The sequence below is a fragment of the Trachinotus anak genome, unplaced genomic scaffold (assembly GCF_046630095.1).
Source record: "Trachinotus anak isolate AG129_WGS33_773 ecotype Australia unplaced genomic scaffold, CSIRO_AGI_Tana_v1 ptg000003l, whole genome shotgun sequence".
Taxonomy (NCBI): Eukaryota; Metazoa; Chordata; class Actinopteri; order Carangiformes; family Carangidae; genus Trachinotus; species Trachinotus anak.
The window spans coordinates 916,243-939,389 of NW_027273854.1; the positions used below are offsets into that span (position 1 = coordinate 916,243).

Here is a 23,147-nt window from a genome sequence, read left to right on the forward strand (position 1 = left end):
TTTTATTATCATCATGTTCTTTATTGATCCTCAGTGTGGACGACAACGTTCTCCACATACAAACTCAAACAAAACCATTGATGCAGTCACAACCATCATCATCATCATCATCATCGTCGTAACACTGAAACAAACAGAGCACTGTCGTCACAGTGAACACAGTCTGGTCAGCTCAGGTCAAAGGTCAAACACTTCAGATGTGTCTGTAAACTGGCAGCAGTCAGCTCGCTCTCAACACAGGAGGTGAATTCAGTCAGAGTCAGACCCAAAACATGAACAGACACTTTCTACCACTGACATCCATTCAAGGAGACTCGATCAATACAAATCGATTGATAACAAACGACCCAGGATCAATCATCACCGCTCCGACCAGTTGGAAGTGTGCTGAAGCCGCCGTCACAAACAGGTCACACCCACTGTTATAAGGCGTGCCCAGACGTGCCCCTCCCCCTCCTCCCCCCACACACCTCCATCCTCTCTCATCTCGTCTAATGTGAAAAAAGCCAAAGTGACACGAAGAAGATTCACAGAAATTATTACAGAGAGAAAAAGATCATTTCAAATTAAAACACCTGCTCGAGATTTTGGAAGAATACTGGTGGTAATTTTATTCAAAATAAAACCTACAGTGTCTCAAAATCAGATTTATCCAGTTGGATTTGTAGAGCTGATCATCAACATGAAGTGAACAGAGACTCCAGAGACTTTACTGACAAATCACTCTGAACAGGAGAAATGACCACGAGTGCCTCGTTCAAAAAGTTCATCAACAGAAATCAAACAGTGGAAGAGGAAGAGAGACAGTTAAAAACTATCAGGTGACCTTTAACCCTGAACATGTGTTACTGTTGAGAGATTTTTGCAGGTCAAAGAACTGACAGAGTTTTATGAAGTGGTTTCCTCCGTGTGCGTTTGAGGGTGAAATAAATCATGAGGACGTCGTCACTTCACTCCTCCATTCACTAACAATAAAAAAAACAGTATTGAGTGACACTTCAAAAAAGGAAAATACAAAACAGACTTCAGCTAAAGCCACACAGCTCCTTTGTCGTCACTACTTCTCTAAATTATATCCATCGTTAACATTCGAGGTCCCTGCCGATGCTTTTGAATCAGAAGCCGACTGTTGAGTAGCACTAGTAGTATTATTAGAATATGTTTTCTGCTCTATTTTATCTGTTCAAGCTTCTATATATACATTTAGATTTCTATATACAGCTTCAGTAAACACCCCCCACCACCCAGCAGCAGCAGCTTCTGGCTTTTGTGCAACGTTTGTGTGGATGATCAAACTGTCTGCTCATCAGGAGGGAAAATGAAAAAGCTGCTGTGAGGAAATAAAAACTCTACGTTCAGATGAGCAGATGAACTGAGTCTTAAAGGGCTACTCCGCTGATGTGACGGGAGGACCGACACAGTCTGTCTTCATTAACAGTGTCTGCTAGCATGGCAGCATGTCACCACATACATCAACAAAGAAAAGAGTCCACAGTGCGGCTGGGTCATCTGTCAGATTCATCTGGTTAATGGGAATATTTGTATTTGTACACTGTGTACAATGTTTACCTTGTGTTTGGTGTGTCTGCCCGCGGGGAGCTAACACTAGCTAACAGTGTGAGCAGCCTGACAGCTCACAGCTGCGTCAGGTTGGTGCAGGGCCTTTATTATTCCTGCTCAACTGTCTTGTTTACAAAGAAAATCATAAATCTGCCTCAAACTTGAAGAATTTTAAAGGTGCAACTGTGTCAGCCCTGATGTGAAGGAGTAAACTTGTGGGTTTTATTTCGACAGTGACCACCTTCTGTTCTCTTTACTGTCGGTGAGATCCTCACAACACCACGAGGTGATTTCACTCTATCATCTGCTCAAACCACCAACTATTCTCTGGCTGCAGATTCTTCAGTGTCAATTTATGTCATTGTCATCTTTGGGTTTTTCACTGTTGCTCAGACTAAACAATTTGAAGTGATATGTGAAGTTTTCTGCTCCACAAATTTTAAATCTTATCTCCAAACTTTTTGTAAAAGCCTGAGACAGTTTCATCATTTTGAGCCTCAGAAATATATTCAAATGAGATAATATGACAAGTTTGAGTGTCAGTATTTCTGTGACAGCTGTGATGAAAGATCACAGGAAGACACTGCTTCCAGCCTAAAGGTCTGAGAAACTGAGTCTTATGTGATTAACTGAAAACCTGAAAATTTTCACACTTCACACTTTTTTTTCTTCCATTTTATAAGTCAAATAATTAATCAATGATTAGAGAGAACAATCTTCAGATTAACAGGTAATGAAGGTTATCATTAGTGGCAGCTATACTAAAATGTATTAACAGTTTTAGAACTTTAATGTAGTTATACACAGGTGGAGGAACATTTTGAAGTATTTGTCAACAGTTCTAACTCCTCCTGTGAAACTATATATTATTATAACTGTGTTTTACTTTATTCTCGTTCATGAACTGTTTCTACTGACGTGTCCACAGGAGGAGTTAAAGCTGTGAACAGATTCACATCTATAGTCTGTTATAAACCATCATATATGTTAAAAAGGTGAAAGTCAGCTGTTAATATTTTATAAATCAAGAGACACCTGTTGAGAGACTGTGGATAAATCAGACTATGGTTGTGCAGATTTCTGAGTCCAGGTTTCCCACTTAAGTCAGTCAACAAACAGAAAGCTGCTGAATCTGCAGTCAGAGAAACAAAAGCAAAAAGCAGCAGGCAGAAAGCTGCAGGTACAGGAGACAATTTGTGCCACATGTGAAAAATTTATTTAGAAAAAAAATAAAATTCAGTTTAAAGTCAGAATAAAAGAAAAAAAATCTGATGTGGGCTTAATCCTCTTCATATTCACCATATTCAGGTGTAAGAACCATCTGTGAAAAACATCTAAAGGCTGTAATGGGACTAACATCAGGAAGCACTGGGTCAGCTCTAAACGTATTTAAACTATATACACAACTGATCCTCACAAACCGGTTTCATTTGTAGTTAACTTCTGTCTTTATTATCTGTTAAACTTCTTGAATTAACAGTGTAACTACGATGGATGTGGGAAATGAAAACACATCAACCTTCTGATGTACAGTGTGAAGTAAACAGAGAAAATGATGAAGAGAAACTCAAACTGCCTGTGAACAGCTGTTTGCAGGGCTCAGTCCGGTGCCTGTTTCACCATGAAAAGACAAAAATACTTAAAACGGACTTTCACTCCTCGTGTCGACACATCGCCTGCAGCAGTTTGTCTTTGTCCGTCCCACTCCAGACGTTAAATGCTTCAAAGTGTCTCTAAAGGGTTTGAACTCATCCGTCTGACAGGCAGACTTTTCTCGTTTTTAACATGTTTAGGTTTAACGTTAAAAGACACGCTGGCGGCAGGATCGAACCTGTGAGTTACAGAACAGTCTGACTATGATACGTCTCCCACACAGCTGATCCGCCCGACTGCTACAGGGTCCAAAAAAAAAAAAAAAAGAAAAAAAAGAGGGAAACAAAAAAGGAAAAATTCACCAGTGATGCTGGGGTCACCTGCAGAGTCAATCCTCACCTCCATCTACCCGTCCGTCTGTCCGTCCCTCCCTCGTTACTGTTGGGGACCGCAGCTCCTCACCAACCCTCCCACCCCGCTCCTGCAAACAGGTGAAAGAAAAACCCACGAGTCACATCTGCTGATTGTTTACTGCTGTTAACTGACTAAAATCGATCGAGAGTCCAGATGTGGGAGATGTGGGTGGATGATGTCAGCCTGTACTGTGCTCCTGATCTTGATGGTTTTGTTTTAATATAAACAACATCAAAAAACCACAAGTCCTGCACGGCGACAGTTTTGGAAACTTGTAGCTCAAAGCTCAGGACCAGATGGGACCTGTTCCCCGTAATTATCTCTAAATCAAATCAACCTGGACCTGTGATCAAACGGGCTCAGAACCACTGACCCTTCCTTCTTCCCACGTGTTGATGAACCGTTTTATAACTCACTTGATCAGTGAATCCACTCCAAGCAGACAGCCCCCACAGTTCCACCCCCAGGACAACATAATCACAGTCAACAGCTGAAGAGGTGGGGTGCTCACCTGCGGTTTTCAGATCAGAGTGAGGCTGAGACTGGGTGGCGGGGAGGGGTGAGGGGCGGGGTCACTCTGAGGCAAAGGGCACCTCTGGAGGGGGGGGCTTAACGGTGACGGGCTGGGATGTGCGGCGGGGGGGTGACGGCTTGGGCTGAGCTTGCTGCTGCATCGTATCGTAGTACGTCACGCCTCCGTAGGTCACCTGGGCCTGACCCTGACACAGAAACAATGAGTGTTAGAGTCACACACACAAAATGGGATTAAAGTTACGTCACAGTGTGTAGCAGGGAATAAATAAAACTACTCACTATTCACACTGAACTACTCTCTGAGGTTATTATCAGTCACATCTGTTAGAAACTCGCTCACAACTTTATTCTTTTCACCATTTAATGAGATATTTTCCTTCTCAACGTCAGAATAAAACTGCATTTGAATATAGTTATGAGCTTGTTCAACATGTTAATGAACCAGAGTCTCTGCAGGTTCACCAAGACATTTTTAACTTTCATAATATCAGTAATAATCATTAAACATTATGTTGATGAGCAGCAGGAAATGGATAAAAAATAACTCATTTATTTAAGGTCCATGTCTGAATGTCAGAGGTCGTACAGTACTGAGGACATTTTACAGGTAAAGTAACGACTAGAGAAAATGTTTCAGACTTTTATAAATTACGTTTAAGACTTTACAACGATGATGTGTACCTGTGGGTTTGGGTACATGGCGGGGTAAGGGAAGGTCATGACGCCTGGCGGGGGGTAGAAGGGCGGTGGCAGCAGTTGCTGTGGTTGCCCTGGTGACAGAGATACAGGTGGGCCTCCATAGAGGGCAGGGTTAGTGATCGGGCCACCTGATTGGTGGGGGTGGAGACCTGGGGAGGAAGCAAAAAGATGAAGCATTTATCAAACCCAACATTACTTCTTCAGACAGAAGAAACCAGCTTCTGAATCAGGTGAGGAAACCAGACTCCACTGACCAGGGTGGGGGATGTGCATCTCAGGCTGGACCAGCATGCCTTGCGGTGGGATGGGGGCAGGGCCATCCCCATGAGCATAGATTGGTCCCTGGTACGACACTGAGACAGAAGCAGAGGGAGGTTAACAAAGCGATCCTGAAGAACAGCTGTAGTTACTGGACTTTCTTGGGCAAAAATGTTGATCTAAAATATATGATTAGCTTTGAAAACGTGAGAAAGGCTAATTAACTCTATTTTGTTAGCATTATGGTGCTAATCAATAAACCCATGTTTTGCATGAATATTGCATCTCTTCCTTGACTTCACACTGACTTAATGAATCTGTGCTTCAGCTGAGGAGCAACAACCAAAGTTTGACTTATTGCTGCAGAAATTGTTGGTTTGTGAGAAAATGTTGTGAACTTGTCAGTCTGACTTCCATCTCATGCACCAGCTACAGGTCAGGACTCCTCTGGAGCTTCATAATATCAGCAGAGATAGATGATACAATTATTTTTATTCTAATTACCCTTCACTCTTTGGGAAAATAAACCAACTTATCGATACTTTCAAACTAACAGACAAAGAAACCAAGTAAAGACGTTTAGGTAGCACAGCAACCTGTGATTGTGCTGCCCTCTGCTGGTGAGCAGGGTGAAGTACAACACGGACTGAGACTAAATTACGAGGATATTTCAGGAAGACACAATTTAGTACTAATCGTAACAGCAATTCAGGTTCATGTTTCTTATATTCAAGTTTGTTATTTTGACACGAAACAGTGAGTGATGTAGTATAAAGTGAAGGTCAGTGTCCATCAGTTTCCTCCAACAACAAAATGACCTTCCTTCTGGATCAGATAGAAAATGTTCCACTGAGTCACTTTATTTCACAGCTCTGTTCAGTGGACATGAGGTAGAAACATGTTTCTCTGTGTAACTGTGACGTCGGTGACGTTTTATAACATGGAGCCAGTTTTACTTGTGTGAAACTTTCCACTGCAGCTGAAAACTACAGGTCAACGTGAAATTCAACCAACATGCAGCATAAACTTCTTTTAAATGAGTATTTTCTCTTTACCAAGCAGATCAGTGATGTGTGGCTGCTCAAAGTCAAGAAGAATCCAAACTAAGAATTTTTGTTATGTAAAGCAGAGCCATCCATTTTCTCACACAGTGAGAACCAGATTTATGACTGATGATATCGCAGCAGGAAGAGAGGACGCAGACAGACGAGACAGAGCAGCACAGTGTCTCTCCTCATGCCGTTACCATGGTGACAGGGATGCTCTGTTGCCCTGAATCCTTCATGATTCAATAAAAGGTTTTTAGGTTTAAGTATGTGTCAGCAAAATCATGAATGTAACTGCATCTCAAGGGTGAAATCTAGTAATAAAACATAATGTATGTTGGGTTAAATTGTTCCGGGTTGGAAACACACTCTCATGCTGTGTGTGTGAGGATGGTGACGACAGTTAAGACACTGACTATAATAACAGCCAGTGGGCAGTGTTATCATCTTACTGGGTTCGTAGTAGTGTCCCTCCATCACTCCAAGGTGCATGGGTGGTGCCGGCTCAGGTACGGCTCTCTGACGTTGGGAGGAGTAGCGTTTGGCCCGATTAGAGCCGACGCCCATCTCCTCCATGCTGGAGAACTGAGGAGGGCCGCTGGGGATGTGCATGGGGTTGGGAAGGCCTGTGGACACAAGTATCAGTCAGGCTGTGTATCAATCAGAGAAGCAGGCTTCACTCTACAAACATCAACTCTGCTGATGCTGAGAGGTGCAGGTTGGATGACAAACCAGAGCTCATACGTTCTCAGTTTACAGAAACCTGACGGCTGCGACCGTCAGCAGGCTGCACCACTCCTCTGTCTCTCTTGGTTTTGATGTGCATCATGTTGACTACAGTATGACCAACAAGGGAGTTCTGTGTACTGGCCCCCACTGTATTTCTCCAACATTTGAGTCATTTTCTCTCTGAGTTCTGGACACACAGGGTTAATTACATCATTTAAAATACTGAGAGCACAATGTAATAAACTAATACCAGCTCTGAGCTAAACTCTTACTCTCTATGTTAGGGGGTAGGGTTGGTTAAAACTATTTTGTAAACAGTCGTTTGTGTTAAATAAAGCTGATCAAAAACCCCACTAACATCTGGCTTTTTCCAGCAATGGTAAGACCACAATCAGCTCCTGGGACAAATGTCTCTGTAGTGCACTTTTCATTGGCCCCTTCTCCAATCAATCAACACAAATTTTCGAGCTCTGGCGTCTCTCAGAGCACAAACACTATAAACACACCTGTCACCTGTCCAGCATGGTGCTGTTACACCAGAAACATAGCAGCTACACTGAGCTTGGGGATGACAGAGTGAGATGCAGCCCAGAAATAAGTTTAAAAAAGACACAATCACCGACCAAAAGGTCTCACACTGAGGCTCCGATGCTTACAGGACCACCAACCTGGTGATGAGATGTGACGGATCCATTTTATCCAGTCTGCACAGTGGCTAACAGCTCGCTCTCACTCCTGTGTCTGTGTGCGCTCTGTAACTACCGGTGGTGACATTGTGTGTGTTCTCTCCGTCTGGCAGTGTAACAGGAGTTAATCATGTTTCTAGGGGGTTTACGTGCATTTAATAAACTAATTTGATGAAAAAGGGTATAAATGTTGCTCACAGTTATAATCCATTATTTTCTAGTTCTGTTTTGTATTTTCTCAACTACATTTTATATGTTTCTTGAAATAAAAATGATTAATGACCAGAGTAAAACAACCTGGATGTTCACAGGTAACAGGTGTTGAGAGAAGCCTCCACTCACCTCTCATCTCAGAGCGTATGTATGACGTCGGGCTCTGACTCTGGCTCCAGCTCTGTCCTGCCAGACTGAGTCGAGCCACGTCCTGGTCCAGTTCCGTCAGCCCTCCAGCTCCAGCTCCAGCTCCAGCTCCAGCTCCAGCTCCAGCTCCAGCTCCAGCTCCAGCTCCAGCTCCAGCTCCTGCCCCTCCTCCTCCTACCACCTGACTTGGCGCATCTCCTCCTCCCGTCCAGCTCTTCCCTCCTACACTGCCAGGGGAGCAGGCGTTCCCTCCGACCGCAGATTCTTCCATGGACGGCTGTTTGCTGCCCAGGTCTGCGGGCCGAGAGCGAGTCCTGCGAGCCAACGAGTAAGATTTACGCTCCACTGGCCGTTCAGTGGGAGGAGAGGCTTCCCGATTGGTCACTGCTGCTGATGACTGAAGGGAGGGGTCAGAGACGGAGGAGGAAGCAGCCAATCCTGACACAGATCTGTCTGCGCTGCTTCGTTGTTCATGCTGTCGCCTCGGTGACGCAGACTTGTAACCGCCCAGCTGTGACGATGCTGCTGTCGTTACAGCACTTAAACTCAGGTCCTGTTCCCCAGCGCTTCCTTGGCTGACTGTAATGTCCTCAACGACCACAGAGGGACCCCCCCTTCCCCCGCCACCACGCCCTCCCCTGCTGACCACACCCCTGTCTCCCGCAGGCTCCAACTGAGCTTTAGGGCCTTGTCGTTCTCTGGGATGCATCTGGGGTGTGTTTGATTCATTATTCCTGTAGTGGGACTGAGATGGGAGGTGCATTTGATTCTGGTGGGATGTTCTGCTGCGGGAGGGGGGCAGTCTAGAGGGGTTGTTGCTGCGCTGAACTGAGGAGAGAGAGGAATGGGATGTAGAGGGTTGGATGGTTGAAGGTGAAGGAGTTCCTCCGCGGTTCAGACCTCCTCCCCCTCCTCCACTCTGCCAGGACCGGACTGGTCGCTCTCCTCCCCCCTCTCTATACCGTTTGTCTCTGCTGGGAGACACATTCTGTCTGCAGGAGACAAAAAGACACCAACATTCAGATTCAACAGACTAAACTGGTTAAAGTGGTTCTAAAGACCAAGTGGAAAGTTGTAATTTCATCCTCCACACCACTGGTTCAGAGGTAAAAATCTATAACATTAAAAAAAATTTCAAAAGAAAAAGCTTCATAAATGTGACTAAAGAAAGGGATACTTTATGTTGTTATACATTAGTTATCTCTGGGTTTTGGACTGACTGACAAAACAAGAAAGTTTAAATCAGCCCCGTCATCATTAGTCATCACTGGTAAGACCTTCTACCAGTGACGTTATATCAACAACTGAAAGCAACGCTCAGCAACAGCTGATGATGAAGATGAGGAGCTGCAGCTGAATGACTTCTGCAGAGCTCAGTGAAGCTTAACATCCTGAGAGTCACTCACCGCTGCCCCCAGTTAATATTTCACAATCACATGCTGATTTTCACTGACTTATGCAGCGGGATGCACCACCGCTCATCTACCTGCACTGTGCACTCAGCTGTTTACTAGTACTGTCTTTAATATTTGAATAACAAATAATAAACTAATTTATATTATCATCTGTTTTCATTTTTACCATCACATGTGATATCATGAAGTAGTAATGTAGAGGCAAGTCAGGACTCTTTAATACTTACTATATATCATCTTTAAAAAAAAATAAAGTTGGCTGAATGCTGGCTGAATGCTGTGTGTAATGGATTATTGATCTACACCAAGGTTCAACTTGGATTTCATACAAAACTGCTGTAAATTATCTTATCAAAGTTAAATTGATTGTTTCTCATGTGCCTGTGTTATTCTCAGTTAAAGCAGAGCTCACCTGGGCCTGCGCTGTCTGTATGCTCGGTCTCCAGGGCCACCGCCATTTCGGATGTCGTAACCGTAGATGGCGATAAGCTCCTCGCGGCTCTTGGGCGCCTGCTCCTCCTCCCTGAACTTGTCGTGTTCCCAGCGACCCTCGTCTTTCCACAACTTCCTGTTTCGACCTTTAGGTCTGTCGGGACACAGACAGGGACACGTGATGAAGTTAAAGGGACCTTCCACTAAAACCCTGATTGTCCTGCCTGTATTTTACAACTCAATCAGGCTGTAAAGTGGAATCAAGTGCAACACTAATACACTGATACCATGATAACAGTGGATTTAAAAAAAAATTATTTTTTTTAAATCACCGTAGAATTGTTTGAGAATTTATGTTGAATTGCATCGATAAATTTTATGAACTGACAGCTGAGAACAGACAATCTGCCTGTTGTTAATGATGCATTTTTTCCTTTTAGGCTTAATCAAATCTAACAAAATGAATGGATATAACCATCCAGGTTTGTTTCCTGATGGAAGATATTGTGCAGCATCTCAACCTTTTTTATTTCTACCTTCACATAAAACACAGGTAGTTGAAGAGGTCACTTTTGTGGATGCCCTACTGCCTCGTAACCAAACAAAATCAATTAAAAAAAACAACAAACAACAATAACAAATAATAATAATGGTAATAATAATATCAGATAAGAACTGTACCTCTCCTCCTCCTGAGCGTGTCCTCTGACGTCGTGCTCGAAGAACAGACCCTTCCTGGGGATGTAGGCCGGGTTTTTTCTGTCCTCGTCATCGTCGAGCTGCTGACCAGGTTTTCCTCCCGCCTTCGTCTCTGGATCGTCTGTGGACTCCTGAGTGTGTGTGATGGAATCAGTTACAACATCATGACAGCAGTGAACAGTTCTACTGTCTCCTATCAACCATTAGATGGACAGACCAGTGTTCTGTGGATGTTGATCCAAACTGTTATGCTTGTTAGGTTGATTGGTGGCTCTAAATTGCCCAAAGGTGTGTGAGTGAGTGTGTGTGGTTGTTATCTCTGTGTGTCAGCCCTGCGATAGACTGGCGACCTGACCAGGGTGTACCCCACCCTCGCCCGATGTCAGCTGGGACCCCACGACCTGGTTTCTGATAAGCGGTATGGAAAACGAATGAATGAATGAATGAATGAATGAATGATTCAAACTGATAATGTTTAATGGATAATTATCATCAGTATCATGTTGGTCGAAGGTCTTACTACATGAGAAGCAGCTGGTGAGTTGTGGGGTGAACTCGCTAATTTTCGCCACTTTTCCTGCTGTTACGTCTTCAGGGCACAAACACTGTAAACACACCTGTCACCTGTCCAGCACAGTGCTGGAAAACCAGAAAAACCAGAGTTACACTGCACTTGGAGATGAAAGGGTGAGCTGCAGCCCCGGAATAAGTTTTAAAAAATCACAATCATCAATGGAAGCGTCTCACACAGAGGCGCCAACATTTACAGGAGCAACATCGTGAGCACAAGACTCAATGGATCCATTTTAATCAGCTGACTGCGCTGCAGCAGTGTGTTTGTCCACCTCCACCACTCGTATCTGTGGTGATGTTGGGAGCCACATTGTGAAGCCACAGCTGGCTGAGGTTCACTGAGTCTCACCTGGCCATCACCGCTCTGTCTCTCTCCAGCTAGATTTCCTTTCTCCTCAGCTTTGCTCTCCTCTTTACTCTTCCCCCCTCCTTCCCCCTCTGCCTCCTCCTCTTCATCTTCCTCCTCCCTCTCCCCTCCCTGTGCTGGGCTGTTGGCAGCAGGGGGTTTGGGCTCGCTGGCTGCTGCTGGTGGAGCTTCTTCATCGCTGTACTGTTCTGCCTCCTCTTCCTCCTCCACTCCCTGAGGAAACCAGAACAAGGAGTTAATCAAACAATATTTAAAGTTTATCCTGATTAACAACAAGACTGTGGTTAGAATTAGTCAGAGAAAATGTTCATGCTAACATATAACAGCACACCAGTTAACAGAATAGAACGTCCTGTCTGTGAACTGCTTTTCGCTGCCATCAGGGCAGGCCTGATCTGTGCAGCGTTAACATGAGAGACATTCAGATAATTTTTTTTTTTTTTTTTTAAACACACAACCAATTTTTAGAGAATTATAATGGCAGTGTCAGAAAAAAAGGTTAATAAACTTTTAAGAGATTGATTTAAGACATTTCTACCTCTGAATGGGAGCCGTTTTCCTCTGGATCTGCACTGTCGTAGTCAGAGAGGACAGCTGAACAGGAAGGACATATAGAAAGGACGTCATCATTTAAGGGTAAGATTTCAGATGATTCACAGATATTCTACAACAGTCATGAAAGGAACGAATGTTTCATTACATTATATAAAATATTGTCACATTTCACAAGTTGGGTATAAGACTGTTGGATATATTCCCTACAATAAAGAGAAAACTGAAATTACTGTCTTTTATTTTAGTTCTTAGTCCTTTATTTATTTTTATGTTATTTGTGTCAGCTGTTTATTTTACCAGGTTGTGGGTTCTGTGCTAAATGTTGCTTTGATCTAATAGATGTCTTACCTTCTCCCACCCCATCTTCACTCTCCTGCAAAGAGACAGACAAAAAGAAGAAATCAGCTGCGTACCACAACATGAAAGTGTTAACCTCCAGGAAGCACAAAAAGCTTAGCTCCACCACCAAACTGCTCAGAGCTTTATCCTCAAACACTTTCACACATACAGTAGCACTGGGAGCTGCCTGCTGTAAACTACTCTTTTTCTTCTGTAGGACAAAAAAGAGCTTAGTGATTAAAAACTCTGCTCAAGGCATTTCAGAAACAGCTCAGGGTTTCCCCAGTGGTCTGCCAGGCCTTAGCCTTGGGGAATCTAGATATGATGGCTGAAAAGCTTACCAGAGATATATGTTGGTTAAAACGCTTCATCAACCCCCAGCCATTGAGCATAACAGGTCAAATCCCAGTGGGCTGCTGCATTGGTCAAAAAAATCCACCATTTATCAGCCCTCCCTGTGTGCCTGTCATAAGTCCAGCCGCCGGGCCTGACAACTGTTCTGGCAGAAACACTGAAGCTTGAATCCACAGGCCTACTTATCATTTTGACGATTCTTTTCAGTACATCTTTCCATCTTGGGCAGGATTTCAAACCACTGCCCTCCTCCAAAGTCTGAGTGTAATCCTGTTTTACTGGACGTTAAAGCCAAAAGCAGCATTGCAATCTTAATACAGCCCGCACTGTGGTTAAAGTTGAGGTCACAGTCCTGGAACCAAATCCTTATCAAATCCCAAAAACATGTACTCAGCACCATTTGTGTTCAGACAACGCATTCATTAGCCACTGCGGATCTGTTTATATAGCATTTATGTCACCTAGCACAGGTGTCACCTTTCAACCGTGTGTGGCCCCAGAGGTGAAGCGTATGCAGCTGTTGATTTAATAGAGCCTTTCTGAAGCTGGGTGGCAGATCGCTTTATGGTGAATTTGTCAGAACCAAACAGATCTACAAACCAAACGAACCTCATCTTTAACCCCAACCAGTCGTCTTCTGCGCTACGGCACCTGATCCCTAACCCGTTTTCTCTGCTCCGTCCAGCCACGGCCCTAACCCCAACCACGAAGGGGGAGCCAGTGGAAACACCATTTTAATGGCATGGGAGCAGCCTTGGACAGCTGACCGGGTCTACGTCTAGGTTAGCGTGCGCTGGACGTGGCAGACTCACGGGGGAGCGGTAGCATTAGCGGGGCCTGGCTGGCCCGCAAAAATGCACTCTCCTAACAGTCCACCGACACCCCTGCGCACCCAGAACCCCCGGGTATTTGCCGAACTGGTAAATTAGGCGCGAACTGTTTCTTACCTGCGGGAAAATGTGCAACAGTGTAAAGTAACCGCGAAGACGCCGGTGTTATGGCCAAATGTGTTACCCGTGTAAATGTGTCCCAACTGGCGCCCTTTCGTCTTCGTTTCACAACAGAAAACACAGTAGCAATAAAGTGAACAACGTAGACAGTTAATGTTATAAACGGTTAATTTAACACCATAACGTACTTGTAAAATAATATCTAAAAAGTGTTCAGGCAGAACAGGAGTGCTAACGGTTAAACAGCTAACTTATCTAACGTTTGTTTCCTTCAAGCTAACATTGAACAAACATCAAGTAGTTTGTGTCAGGAGTTAGCTCTTCAGCTATAGCGTCCACTGTTAGTTCCCCCACGGTAACACCAAACCAAAACCAGGACTCGACTTCCAGGAAAAGTTTTACTAGAGGCGGCATCTGTCCCAGCTCCTGGCCGGGACATGGAACTGTCTGCTCGCCGAGCTAACGTTAGCTCCCAGAGTTAGCCGTTACTCACACACTCGGACTCCACGTCGCTCTTCGCCTCGGGGCGGCTGGCTGTCGCCTCCGGCGGGTCGGGATCTCTCCCTCGGCTCTTGGTCGCCGGGGACCCCGATCTCCCACTGTCCGAACCCGAACCGGACTCGTCGTCGTCCTCGCTGTCCTGGGACGCGCGCCTCCTCCTTCGCCGCCGGTCCGCCATCTTAGGGCTCGAATGGTTGGAACCGGAAAGAGGCAAAGGATTGTGGGTGGTGAAGTTCTTCTTCAGTGTGGCTGTGAGAGCGACACCAGACATCTACTTTTTATTCACCGCCATCTCCTGGAAGCTTATTTTAAACACGGTTTGTATTTAGTTTTTAACAGTTCAGACATGGAAAACTTGTCTCTTTACAAGAGACTCTTTACAAGAGACACGATTTAAATGATAAAGTTATAGAGGTATAAAGTTATAAAGTTATAATAGACAATAAGCTAAACAACACACGCAGACAGTCTCGTGATTTCCTGTGCTTGCAGAGGGGAAGAACACGTGAAACTGAGTGTTCAGTGTTAGTTCAGATTACATTTTGAGTCGACGGGGCCGAAGGAGGGAAACGGAAGGCCAAGGCAGGTTAGTGCTAACACAACATTATTATTATTGTTTCACTGGCAAAGTCTCTGAGTCAGTTTGTCCCTGTGGACTGTGGAGGGAAGAGGAGCCACAGTGGACCCCTGTCCACAGAGACACTGAGAGGACAGGAGGGAACAGCATGAGGTGTGGTACTTCCTGTTTTCTCAGTCATAATCAAGTTTGACTCAACGTTGTGGTTGAGCTGAATGATACACGTGAACACTGACCAGGGGGGGTTTGTTACCTGTATACCCTGTAAGTGTGTGTGTGTGTGTGTGAGCTCACAGTCAGTGTTACTGGTTTCCCTCAGACTGAATGAAGTCCTGAAGATGAGTGACTGTGTGGAGGAAGAGTCTCCAGGACCCAGCTGTCTGTCTGTGAAGAGTGACCGGTCCAAAGGAAATCCTCCGCTCTTCAGTCCTGAACCTGGACCCTCAGACTCACAGTAAGAGGCCTGCTACTGGGGATTTTATTGATGCCAGTGGCATTATTGATTCTGCGTATTGGTCTGATTCTTTATTGATCAACTTTCTGTGTGAAAAGAAAAGTAGGACTACACAGGTTTTTTGCCACACAATCACACCTGACTTATATTTGGCAATACAGTGTTAACATTAATCTATAGACTGTGGCTGCAGCTTTATTACTCATTCTATCAGCAGCATCACGCCCAGTCAAACAGGCTCCCTCAGATTTACTTTTAGAAAACTTCAAAAATAAAATACTATTTATACTTAGTTATTTATTCCTTACTCTTAGTGTTAAGTCCTTTTGTGTATTATTTTTCCTATATCAGTTACAATGAAATACCAATTCAGAGTCTTATTGTCACAAAAATAGAGTGTGCTAGTGAGATAAATGAAAACATGTTTGTGTTTTCAGAGGTCAGAAACACAGACTGAGAGCAGAGTCTCCAGGACCCAGCTGTCTGTCTGTGAAGAGTGACCGATCCAAAGGAAATCCTCCACTCTTCAGTCCTGAACCTGGACCCTCAGACTCACAGTAAGAGACTGTTCCTGCTGTAAACTGGGCTGAAGATGATTCAGTTATTAGATATGAAGGAGACAGAGAGAAACCAGGGGCCAGATTTATAGTCTCTGTGCAGGTTCACAACCAAGACTCAAAGACACAAACATGCACACTCTGTTGATCAGATTTTTGAAGCAGAGCGTTCTCGTGTTACTGCTTCATCAACCTTAGTCAGTGTGAAAGTTGGTGCACGAACACAAGCCTGATTTCATGTCAAGCCCTGTGTGAGCCCCACCAGTCTGTAGACCTGCCAATGAAAAGAATTACAGAGAATAAACACTCTCAAAGGAGTTTTAAATCGAAAGCAACTGGACTTGGTTATTTGTCTAGGAAGACGTTTCACCTCTCATCCAAGAGGCTTCATCAGTTCATCACCTGACCAGGCTGGGACTGGTCCAACTATCTGGTGTGGAGACCCAGGTATTTAACCTCTGGGAGGGGCTTTCACAAGGCTGATGATGTCATTGGTTCCCTTTGTGCTCCATGTGCCAACGACAGTGGTTACAGTGACTGTCTGGGTGGAGAGTTGGTTTCCACTTCGTTAGAGCCCTGTTGTGTTATAACCACAGTCGTTGGAGTCACACGCCAGAAGTCCAGTCTGGACTGGGCAGAGGGCTTGGAGAACCAAGATGTCAGTCTGCTGGTTCTGCTTTCGTTCAGGGAGCTGAACCTGATCAGAGCGCAGCAGTACAGTCTTCTCAGGCTGCTCCATGTTTTCCATCCAACATTACAGAAGGTCACAGCAGAGCAGCTGGCTGTCTGTAAAGTTGTGTTCATCTTGGACGGCCTGGATGAAAGCAGACTTTCACTGGATTTCACCAACAGGGAGGTTGTGTCTGATGTCACACAGACGTCATCAGTCAACCTGCTGCTGACAAACCTCATCCAGGGGAACCTGCTTCCCTCGGCTCTGGTCTGGATCACTTCCAGACCTGCAGCAGCCAATCATGTGCCAGCGACAGTGGTTACAGTGACTGTCTGGGTGGAGAGTTGGTTTCCACTTCGTTAGAGCCCTGTTGTGTTATAACCACAGTCGTTGGAGTCACACGCCACTTGTGACTCCTTAAAGGAGAAAGCCCACTCCTTTGAGGACAGCAAGGTTCACATCCTGGACAGGGAGGACAGGTGGTTCTAAAGAGGAGTGAAAGAAGCCATCTATGTGAAAGTAGAGAAACCATCCCTCAGCAGGGCAGGAGGCCTCAGACACCACCTATCTCCAATTTACACTGCTGCCCTTTCATCCCTTCCCAGGAGATTCAACAATTTAACCTCTAAGAGAAACAACTGTTCACAAGTGGCATGTGACTCCAACGACTGTGGTTATAACACAATAGGGCTCTAACGAAGTGGAAACCAACTCTCCACCCAGACAGTCACTGTAACCACTGTTACCCCTGTTGCCCCTTTTCCACCGGACTGGTTCCAGGGCTGGTTCGGAGCGAGAGCCAGACTTAGCCCCAGTTCTTTGGTTTTCCACAGACAAAGCGCCGGTTCCTGGCTCTCAAACCGGTGCTCGGCCAGCACCGACTCCCTGCTGGGCCCGTAGGAAGAGCCACGCTGGGGGCGTCGGGCTTACGTCACGAGCGGGGGCGGGATTACTGACCGCCTCGAGCGTGGTCGCTGCGGTATTTACCTGCTGGATGCCGAGTGTTGCTCCCCAAGAAAGGCTCGAAGCGCCAACAGCAGCACGTGACCCGCAGACACACCTGTCAGGTTAATAAGGGAAACTTAGTCCGACCCCCCCGACCGAGCCCCAGTGTCCCTCACGTTTTAACAGGTGCACAGGAAAGCTGGAGTCACCACCTGTCACCTGAGTTGACACTGACGTGCTGTGAACATTCATTACAGCCTGAATGAAAACACAAACGGGTATATGTGAAAAGTATTTGTTTAATGTCTTATTTGCATATTATATTATATTACATTTTGTTTTCATTCCACACATTCTTTTCGTTTCATATTGCTTTTCTTTCAGTTTTTCTTTCCATTTTACTGTTTTACAGACTTGTACCAGTTTGTCGCAGACTTTATTCTTTCGGCCTGTTTTTGAGGGACTGTTTGTGAACCGGGCCAGAGTGGCGCTAAATTCTCTTCCGGAGCTGGAAAATCCGCGGTCCCACCGGTCTCGGTATTTACTGACGGTTTGGGTTTTCCCGCTCTGTCGCGTCCATCTCTTATTATCGCGAGGCTAGCGACAGAGCTCGGGTCAGAGGTCAGGGGGTGTTTTGTTTTTACTCCGCCCGGGCCCGGTATTATTATTTTTTAATAACGCAGGTTAAAATACGGGATATTTACGGGAAAATACTAGTACGGGAGGACGGCGGGAAAGAAGGGTACAATACGGGACTTTCCCGGCCAGAACGGGATACTTGACAGGTATGACCGCAACGTAGTCCTCCATCTTTGTTGTGGTGATTGAATTTGGCGCTTGTTCTATTGAGGAAATGACGTGACGTATACGTATACATTGACGTGATGACGTGGCTCTGGCTGGCACCCGCCTGTGGAAAAGCAAACCGGTTCGCAGCTGAACCAACCACGAACCAGCTCTAGCACCAGTTTGGTGGAAAAGGGGTAAAAGGGAACCAATGACATCATCAGCCTTGTGAAAGCCCCTCCCAGAGGTTAAATACCTGGGTCTCCACACCAGATAGTTGGACCAGTCCCAGCCTGGTCAGGTGATGAACTGATGAAGCCTCTTGGATGAGAGGTGAAACGTCTTCCTAGACAAATAACCAAGTCCAGTTGCTTTAGATTTAAAACTCCTTTGAGATATTATGACCTGGACAAATGAGAATATCCACAGAGAATAAACACTGTGTCTCCATGTTGGAGGTGTCACCTCCAAAAGTGTCTCCTCCTCTGGTAGTGTGGGTGATTGGATTGGATTGGCTTTACTGTCACTGTAACAGTACAAGTACAATTGCAGCGAAATTACAACAATCACCCCGTCAACACATAACATAACAGGATGACTGTAGCAAAAAAGGGGGGGGGGGCATGTGGAGAGGAGAGGAGAAAAAAAAAGAAATAAACCCAAACTATACTCCGGGGGGGGGGTACAGTGTGGATTTGATAAAAAAAAACCTCGGCAACATAAGCATATATTAGCACATTTTACAACATATCGACGCAAACAACTTGCTCCAGGGGAGGGGGGAGGGGTGGAGGAGGTGGTTCCAGTACAGACAGACAGCCAGCCGCTGCCATTGAGGCGCCACCATCGGACCCCGCCCGCTGCACTGGATGGGAGGAAGCGGCAAAGGCGTGGGATGGGGTTGGGGGGGTTGGGGTGTGTGTTGCATATGTACATGTGAGGAGTGCCGTGAATGTGTGTGTGTGCATAGGCCTGGAGAGTCGCTTCGTCTAGTTCACAATCAGTACCTCAGTTCGCAGGGTGTCATCGCGATAACACAGCAAGTTGCCATGGAGACATCCTTGATCGGGTCCCGGACGGAGTCAACAATCTACAGGTGTCCGTGGAGGAAGGGAGGGGGTAGAAGCGTCTCACTGCAGCGATCTCGTGGGGGAGTTGTTCCAGCACCGGCCTTGGCCAAGGCTGGTGCTGCGGGGGCCGGAACGCAGATTAGATTATGATTGTTTGGGTTAGGGCGAGCAGTCGTATTTCAATAGACACGGCTTACTCTGTTAGTCCATTCTGGTCATCTCCATCCATTCTCCTTTTCAAAGCTACAAGCTTCTCCAAGATGTGACCCATGTTGCGATTTATGACCACAGTCTGAGCATTAACAGCTCTGTCTATTGCCACAGACCCGGGCTTCTCGTCGAGAAGATCCTGTCAATTGCGTTGAGAGACCAGTTGACCAATTCCATGATTTTAGATTTAGAGAGCAGTGCGGAGAGAGGCTTCCAAGGTTTAGACAAGACAGGACGAGACGTGAGATGCAAGGCAGGGAAAAAAAGGGAGAGGAGAGAGGGGGAAGATGCGTCCGCCTTCGTTGAGAGCCAGAAGAAGAAAGAAATTACACAAACACTATTGAATACAGAGAAAGTTCCACAGTTATGTAATAAGTTGTTATCATAATATAATATAGCAGCTTTAAATGGCCAAATAATAAAAATACATTATCAGCACCCTGAAGATTTACAAAAAAAAATCATAGTTAAAGTATCTTCATGATTTAAAATATTTGATGGATGAATATAAAATTAGGCAATTTTTTGTAGTCACAATTAAATTGACTCCACTGTTTTGAAGGGGGATCAAACACAACTTTACAACTAGTCAGCGTGAAAATCCCTCTTGAGGTGGGCAACCAATCAGAACAGAGATGTGGACCTGGGACTGTGACATGTTAGTGATAAAGAAATGTCTTCACAGAGAGAAGAGGTGTGGTGTCTCTGTGGAGGAGCAGCTGTGTCAGGACGTCCTGAAGGATCCAGTCTCTACCAGCTGTGGACACTGGTTCTGCAGACAGTGCTTCAGCTCATACTGGGACCAGTCTGGGTCTTCAGGAGACCCCTCCTGTCCCCAGTGTGGACAAAGACCCAGAGCCAGACCTGGACTGCAGACAGCCAGTCAGAGCAGCACTGTACAAGGTGAGACTGAGCATGTGTCTGCTGATGTCTTCATGTCTGAAACCAGGACCTGTTGTTTTCTCCAGTGTCAGTTGTTCTATCACACAGCACTGACATTTCAGATGATTCTAAAAACCACAACATTAAAAAGCTTTTCTTTGCTGCTCTTTAGTTTTTCTGTAGCTGATGAAAATAATCAGCAGATTCTCAGATTCTCTGTCTTCAGTCTGACATTGTCTCTTCCCCTTCAGCAGATAGTGGTCTGCAGGAGGTTTTAGATCAACATAAGATCAGTCTGAGGAGCAGATGTGAACGTGTGACTGAAGGAAGTGATGGAACAGGAAGTGGAACCCTCCTCAACAGGATCTACACTGAGCTCTACATCACAGAGGGACAGAGTGAAGAGGTGAATACCCAACATGAGGTGAGGCAGCTGGAGACAGCTTCCAAGATGAAGACCCTCCATGACACTCCAATCAAGTGTCAGGACATCTTTAAAGCCTTACCTGACCAACAGAGACACAACATATTTAAAGCCTTACCTGACCAACAGAGACACATCAGAGTGGTTCTGACCAACGGCGTCGCTGGAGTTGGAAAAACCTTCTCAGTGCAGAAGTTCAGTCTGGACTGGGCAGAGGGCTTGGAGAACCAAGATGTCTGTCTGCTGGTTCTGCTTTCGTTCAGGGAGCTGAACCTGATCAGAGAGCAGCAGCACAGTCTTCTCAGGCTGCTCCATGTTTTCCATCCAACATTACAGAAGGTCACAGCAGAGCAGCTGGCTGTCTGTAAAGTTGTGTTCATCTTGGACGGCCTGGATGAAAGCAGACTTTCACTGGATTTCACCAACAGGAAGGTTGTGTCTGATGTCACACAGACGTCATCAGTCAACCTGCTGCTGACAAATCTCATCCAGGGGAACCTGCTTCCCTCGGCTCTGGTCTGGATCACTTCCAGACCTGCAGCAGCCAATCAGATCCCTCCTACATGTGTTGACAGGGTAACAGAGGTACGAGGCTTCACTGACGCCCAGAAGGAGGAGTACTTCAGGAGGAGATCCAGTGATGAAGAGCTGTCCAACAGAATCATCTCACACATCAAGAAGTCCAGGAGCCTCCACATCATGTGTCAAGTCCCAGTCTTCTGCTGGATCACTGCTACAGTTCTGGAGCACATGTTGACTACAGAGCAGAGAGGAGAGCTGCCCCAGACCCTGACTGACCTGTTCTCGCACTTCCTGCTGGTTCAGACAAAGAGGAAGAAGCTCAAGTATGATGAGGGACATGAGATGAGTCCACAGGCGCTGATGGAGGCTGACAGGGAAGTTCTCCTGAAGCTGGGGAGGCTGGCGTTTGAACATTTGGAGAAAGGAAACATCATGTTCTACCAAGAAGACCTGGAGCAGTGTGGTCTGGATGTCACAGAGGCCTCGGTGTACTCAGGACTCTGTACTGAGATCTTCAAAAGAGAGAGTGTGATCTTCCAGAAAACAGTCTACTGCTTTGTTCATCTGAGCATTCAGGAGTTTCTGGCTGCAGTCTACATGTTCCACTGTTACACCAACAGGAAGAGAAAGGTCCTGAGGAACTTCCTGAGGAAAGACAGGGATTATTACAACGTTTACAAAGACTGGAACACAGAGGTCCTGGATGACTTCCTGGGAGAAGACTACAAATACAGGGAGTCAAAGCCAGAGACTTTTCTCAAGAACATTTGGAAGTATTTTGAAAACGTTGGGAGCAGTGACCCATCACTTGATGTCTTCCTCAGGGTAGCTATGGAGAAAGCCCTCAGAAGTAAAAACGGGAACCTAGACCTGTTTGTTCGCTTCCTTCATGGTCTCTCTCTGAAGTCCAATCAGAGAATCTTAGAAGGTCTGTTGGGTCAGACAACAAGCTGGTCAAGAAAATCCAAGAGAGTTATCAACAACTTGAAGGAGATGAACAGTGATGAAATCTCTCCTGACAGAAGCATCAACATCTTCCACTGTCTGATGGAGATGAAGGACCACTCAGTTCATCAGGAGATCCAAGAGTTCCTGAAGTCAGGGACCAGATCAGAGCAGAAACTCTCTGAGATCCACTGCTCAGCTCTGGCCTACATGCTGCAGATGTCAGAGGAGGTTCTGGATGAGTTGGACCTGAACAAGTATAACACATCAGAGGAGGGACAACAGAGACTGATCCCAGCTGTGAGGAACTGCAGGAAGGCTCGGTGAGTCCAGACATGATCAATATAATTATCAATCAGTGTAGATTAGTAGTTTAGTTCTTCATTCTCATTATTCTTATGTAACTGAGGCTGATTAATGAGGTTAGTGGGCCTCAAGGTAGAACTGTACCATGGGATCAAAAACCCTGGATACACACTTAAGGTCAAAATTATTAGTCCCCTTTATGAAATCAAAAAAAACCCTTCATCTTTCCATGGAAATGACCATAACCAAAAGTGTTTATAGTTTAATTGCTTCCAAAACAACAATGACAAAATCTACACTAAGCTTTATTAGGATATTTTGCTGATGTGCTGATTTGAAACAAGAAAAAATAAAAATGACAAAGCCAAAATTAGTGTCCCTCTGACAATTAATAGTAAATAGTATAACCTTTTTGACTAACAACTGACAACAACCTCTTATGGTAGGTCTTAACTAGGTTGGCACATGTCTCGTGAGGGATCTTAGCCCATTCTTCCATGGCAAATGGCTCCAGCTCATCCAAATTGAGTGGTTTTCAAGCATAGACATGAACCTTGAGCTCCCGCCACAGGTTCTCCAGGTTCTCAATAGGATTGAGATCTGGGCTCTGAGAGGGCCACTCCAGGACCTTGATTTTATTGTTCAAATTCAAAAAGGTTTGGACCAACTTGGATGTATATTTCGGGTCATTGTGGAAGACCCAGCGGCGGCCTAAAGCAAGAGAGGCAGCAG

At 45.4% G+C, this 23,147-nt stretch overlaps 2 protein-coding genes across 5 annotated transcripts in view; one reads left to right on the forward strand and one right to left on the reverse strand.

The window, feature by feature from the left end:
- casc3 (casc3 exon junction complex subunit) lies at window positions 1-14,291 on the reverse strand. The gene is made up of 12 exons (XM_071464450.1): window positions 14,057-14,291; window positions 12,269-12,293; window positions 11,904-11,959; window positions 11,348-11,578; window positions 10,408-10,556; window positions 9,707-9,880; window positions 7,862-8,871; window positions 6,557-6,730; window positions 5,055-5,153; window positions 4,783-4,949; window positions 4,079-4,286; window positions 1-3,634 (listed from the first exon to the last, which is right to left on the reverse strand). Exons 1-11 carry the CDS (start codon window positions 14,240-14,242, stop codon window positions 4,140-4,142), a joined length of 2,418 nt encoding a protein of 805 aa, XP_071320551.1. The 5' UTR covers window positions 14,243-14,291; the 3' UTR covers window positions 1-3,634; window positions 4,079-4,139.
- Window positions 14,291-23,147, forward strand: part of LOC139609575 (protein NLRC3-like) — an 18,886-nt gene continuing 10,029 nt past the window's right edge. Inside the window, exons 1-6 of one of the 4 annotated variants that reach the window (XM_071464355.1) lie at window positions 14,315-14,381; window positions 14,557-14,650; window positions 14,961-15,095; window positions 15,533-15,652; window positions 20,022-20,239; window positions 20,470-22,432. In XM_071464355.1, coding sequence (XP_071320456.1) covers window positions 14,980-15,095; window positions 15,533-15,652; window positions 20,022-20,239; window positions 20,470-22,432 — 2,417 coding nt within the window. In that variant the 5' untranslated portion in view covers window positions 14,315-14,381; window positions 14,557-14,650; window positions 14,961-14,979. Of the gene's footprint in view, window positions 14,795-14,960; window positions 15,096-15,532; window positions 15,653-20,021; window positions 20,240-20,469; window positions 22,433-23,147 lie in introns of all 4 variants that reach the window. The other 3 variants (XM_071464334.1, XM_071464363.1, XM_071464344.1) reach the window with 3 other exon arrangements.